The 5,000-nt window shown below is 38.7% G+C and overlaps 1 protein-coding gene and 1 long non-coding RNA gene across 2 annotated transcripts in view; one reads left to right on the forward strand and one right to left on the reverse strand.

Annotated features, from left to right (window-relative positions):
• Positions 1-1,118: 1,118 nt before the first annotated feature.
• On the reverse strand, positions 1,119-2,710 carry LOC307241779. The gene is made up of 4 exons (XR_013844570.1): positions 2,592-2,710; positions 2,056-2,484; positions 1,693-1,795; positions 1,119-1,246 (listed from the first exon to the last, which is right to left on the reverse strand). It is a non-coding gene; the product is annotated as an uncharacterized lncRNA (long non-coding RNA).
• The window catches only part of prdm16 (PR domain containing 16), a gene marked incomplete at its 3' end in the record, with an annotated part of 229,335 nt that continues 226,172 nt past the window's right edge, over positions 1,838-5,000 (forward strand). Inside the window, exon 1 of the mRNA XM_080016002.1 lies at positions 1,838-2,172. Within this exon, the coding sequence (XP_079872128.1) occupies positions 2,136-2,172 (37 nt within the window). The 5' untranslated portion in view covers positions 1,838-2,135. The remainder of the gene's footprint in view (positions 2,173-5,000) is intronic.

Consider the following 5,000-nt stretch of genomic DNA (forward strand, 5'->3'; position numbering starts at 1 on the left):
ACAAAAAACTTATCAGAGCAAACAAATTATTATTATTATTATTATTATTATTATTATTATTATTATTATTATTATTATCCTCAAAAATAATAATAATGTTTTATTATTAACTGAATTGTGATTAAATACATTATGAATAATAATAATTTAAACAATTCATATTAAATAATTCTGCAATGATTGAGTTGAAATGTATTCCCATGTTATATTTAGGATATTTAGGATGCAAAAAAACCGCATTTCACTCTGCTGGAGGACGGTATCGAGCATCATTAATGTTATGACCCATGATCCAAACGGAACGGAACCATTTCTATCTGCAGGCCCGAAACGCAGCTTGTCTTTTGCATTTACTACAATATAAATATCTTAATCAATATATTCAGATCCAGCCCCTCTGCAATCAAAAGACCATATTTCTATTGCATTTGAAAAAATTACAAAGCAACAACAAATGTATATTGCTTATTTCAGTCAAAAAGACAAAATACGCCAAACATTACAAAAATAAAGATTTAATAACAGTTAATTATTATGATTATTATGATTATTATGGTTATTATTATTATTATTATTATTAATAATAATAATAATAATAATAATAATAATAATAATAATAATAATAATAATAATAATAATTATAATAAACACTTTCTTAAATAATATTGCTAATTTACTAAAATAAATTGAATTATTACTTATATTTATTTGGATTGATATTTCATTTCAGATCGTGTTGGACTAAATTATTATTATTTTTAAAAAGCGGGCGAGGACAGGAGCTCGTGGTATTTGGCAATTAAACAAACATATTAAAAAACCATTAACCATATACTTTTTCCTTAAACTATAAAGATAAATTAAAGCCTTTATTAACATGCCCAATGGTTACTACTGGATGCAATACTATATATATATATATATATATATATATATATATATATATATATATATATATATATATATATTTATATATTTATATATTATAGTACTCCTCTACTACTACTCTACTTCCTCATGCATGTACATACAAACAGGTGCCAGGTATAGGCCATTATACTTACATGAGCAACCCACCACCACCATCTATCCGTCTTCTCATTGCGGTTATTGAAAGAATTAAGATTTATTTACCTCCAAAAAAATAAAAGATAATGCTGAGATAAATAATATTGTTAAACATGTTGGAGCCCGGGAGGAAGCTGCGGGGTCCGTGCGTTCTGCAAGCCGCTGCTCGGTGCTCGTCCTGCGGGCAGGAACACACACAGAGAGCCGGGGCATGGGTTCAGCTACAATGCAGCCTCAATACCTCTTTATTAATTATATAAAAATACTAAACATATAACCGCTGAAATGAAACCCGCAACGCACGATGTGAAGTCAAGCGCATCTAACGTAAACCCGAAAAACAGCCTAAACAAAATACGCATGGGTGAAGAAAATGCGTTTGCTCAAAAAGTTTGAAAACGTATCACAGCTACTACTAAAAGGATTAAACAAGTAAAATAATGATTGTAGTCACCCTATAATAATAATCGAATAGTCAGATAGCCGAACCGAATAACCGAAAAAGTAATATAATCTGTATACAATTATTTCTACAATATTTGTATTTTTTATAAAAATAATTAATCCTGTGTTTATTTACATTTTCGGTTCAATCATTCGGCAATAACCTTGACCCCAACTCACCCTTCAGAAAGTACCTCGTTGCGTCCGCCGCCGGGTTGGATCCCGCAGGTTGTCGCTCCTAAAGGGGGAAAGTCCGAGAGGAAGGTGCGGGCAGCGGCCATGACTGCGGCGGGATGGGGGGACGAGGGGCGAGGGAAGGGGGGTGGGAGGAGGGTGAGGGAGGGAGAGAGGGAGGAAGGGAGGGAGGGAGGAGGAGGGGAAGAAGAGATAAGTGATCTAAAGGGGAGACGATAGGACAAAAAGTGATGATGATGATGATGATGATGATGATGATGATGAATGCGTTGGAAAGTTTTTTGGCCCCGGCCGGGGTGTTGGATTGAATGGGGGCCTGTGCGCATGTGCGAAGGTGTCCAAACTGACAATGCTCGTGAGATGAAGATAGTGTTGTTGCTGCTTCTGGGCTCGCGGAGGACGACGAGAGGAATCTACAAGCCGACGAGATGCGATCCAAGGCGCGGGCGAGAAAACTGGCCAAAAGTAAGCTCTCCTCTTTCTCTGCGCTTTTCCGTACGCGTTCCGCCGCCGGCTCGTCTGGTAAACAAAAAGAAAAAACAAAAAGCAACCAAAACTCTGGTCAGATCACCGACACGTCCTTGTCATATGTCATATCCGTGGTGGCGGTGGTGATGTTGGGAAGGTGAGGGTGATTCTTTTGTCCGGTGAGGTAACTTTTTACCGTCCCGGTCCCGGTACCCGGTGCGCGGTGCGCGGTGCCCGGTGTCCCCGGTGCGCCACCACCCCGGCGCAGCACTGCTAGCTCGGGCTGGTTCCGCAGCGTCCACAAGTTTTCTGTGTGTGATGTTTGAGTTAAAAATATACGGACGCACGTATATATCTATATATGTATACATATATATATATATTTTTTTTAAAAAGCATTGCCATGCAAAACAAACCTGCAGCTCGATCTTGTTTTTTGGTTCTGCTGTCTGGGTTTTTAAACAGCGTCGCGGATTCCGTTTCCCCACAAAAGTTTGCAGAAAGTTGTCTAAAGGGATAGTAACTTTTTTTGCGGTTGTCGTATCGAGCCGTTCCAAGTCTGCTGAAATCATGTTCCTGTCTGCTGGAGTAGTGGGCGCTGTGGCACCGCGCACGGAGCGCTGCGTCCCCACGCGAATGGAGACGCCGAGATATATGAATTACGTTGTTGGGGGCGAGAAAGAAATTAAAACAGTTATGTGTAGATATATATAATTTTTTTCTCCCGGTTTTACCGTGGAAGAAGTCGTCCTCCTCCATGTGCGTGTGAGTGCGGGCCGCTCGGATCCTCCTCCAGGGAATGCCAATCAATAATGCGAGTGGAAACACAAACCGAGAACTGCTGCGGTGTGTGTGCGCGTCACACGGAACGTTCATACGCGTTGCGTTTTGGAGAACATGGGCACTTTGCTGAGGTGCGCGGACCGTGCCCATGATTTAAAATTTATTCATTCATTCATTCTTTGCTAATTGATTTGTGGAGTGCAGGCTTTAAAAAAAACCAACGCTAACAAAAGAGAACAAAAAAGGTCCCTCTTGTTTATTTCGTGCTTGAATCCATTTTGTTTTCTGCGTCAAATTATTTCTGCCAATCAATATTTATTAGAGCATTAGTTTATTTATTTGTTGACTTCTGGAATTGTGAATGAAAGCTTTTTTAAATTTATTTTTCATTTATTTGTTTATTATTATTCATCTTGAGGGTGCTTGCTGTGTGCTTTTAGGCTACGGTGAGTTTCGAGGTCATGTTCTGAAACGAACAACGAATAGAAGCTTAAAAAAAAAAAAAACATGTTTCGAGACAAGTTGGCCCCAACCGTGTATAACAGTTTTTTTCGTTCCCCACACACAATCGCGTGAAATATATTTTTGAATTATTCTCGCGTCTTTGCAGGCCTCTGAAAACTTCTGCATCGCTGCCAAAACTCCTGACCTTTTGATTCAGTGTGATCCTCAGTCTGAACGGCACGTTAGCTTTATCTAAACATTTAATTGAACATTAAACATTCAACACTATAATGGATAATAATAATAATAATAATAATAATAATAATAACAATAATAATAATAATAATAATAATAACTATTGTTATTATTATTATTATTATTATTATTATTATTATTATTATTATTATTATTATTATTATTATTATCACTATTATTATTTTTTATTATTATTAATAAAATCATAATAATATTAATTATTATTATTATTATTATTATTATTATTATTATTATTATTATTATTATTATTATTATTGTATCTGAAATTCAACAAGTACTTTGTTGTTAACAATTTAACACACAGGCTTTGTTTCAAACCAGAAAAATATACATGTAAACACGTAAAAAACACATTTTAAAAATACAACGTGAAGCATCTCGTATTAACCTCACCCGCTCATAACAGCGCAGTGCGCGTGCGTCCCGCTTCCTGCAGGCCGGTGGGAAATCACTAATTGGGACGCTTTGTGTAAATGCTTAAACGTGCACAGGGACTCATTGCTTCTCCGCAGTAATTGCAGTTGGTCTGATCTCTAAATAGCCTCGATAGGCTGTTGATCCGGGCGCTAATGAACACAAATACCTGGCTTTGCAGACCTCTCCTCCAGCAGCCCCAGGACCCAGGCGGCGCGCGTGCCCACAGGATCCATTATTAGCGCGTCTTTACGTGGAAAAACGTGCATGAGAAGTTTCTCCCCAAAAGCGTGTCCCTTTGCAGCCACATGCACACAAGAAAACACGCATTTGTTATATATACGCTTGTGCATGAGTTGCATGTGGTTCGTGCTGGTTTTACCGAGCCTGGCAGTGGTTGACGCAACCACCACCGGGACCCGGGTTAGAATCCTCATGCACGGGTGCAGGCCTCCGTGCGTGTGTGTGTGTGTGCGTGTGTGTGTGGACAGATTGAACGGAATGCATTGACCGGTGAATACACGGACCACTGTAGTGTTGTGCAAACACATTACAGTTTGCGTGTTGCATGTGGCTCCGTGTGTTGTATGCAGGATATACTGTACACACGGAGGACCCGACCTGCTCAGGTGCGCATGGACCCGCGGGGACATGACGTGGGATGAAATTAGTAATACTATTAGAATTAAAAATGATTTATCCGGGATCAGGCCCTCTCGATCTTTTTAAACGTTTCTCGCACATTTCCCATTATCTGGCGAAATGAATCATCATATGATTTACAGTCGGAGACATTGTCTCATTTTGCAGAATTTTATGTGCTTGAAACCACCAGAGAATATTAGAATCTCTGGAGGCCTACTCGTTTTTTCTACGCTGAGCTCTGAGGTCTAGCAATATATTATATT

Source organism: Zeus faber, assembly GCF_960531495.2.
Source record: "Zeus faber genome assembly, chromosome: 15".
NCBI classification, from domain to species: domain Eukaryota; kingdom Metazoa; phylum Chordata; class Actinopteri; order Zeiformes; family Zeidae; genus Zeus; species Zeus faber.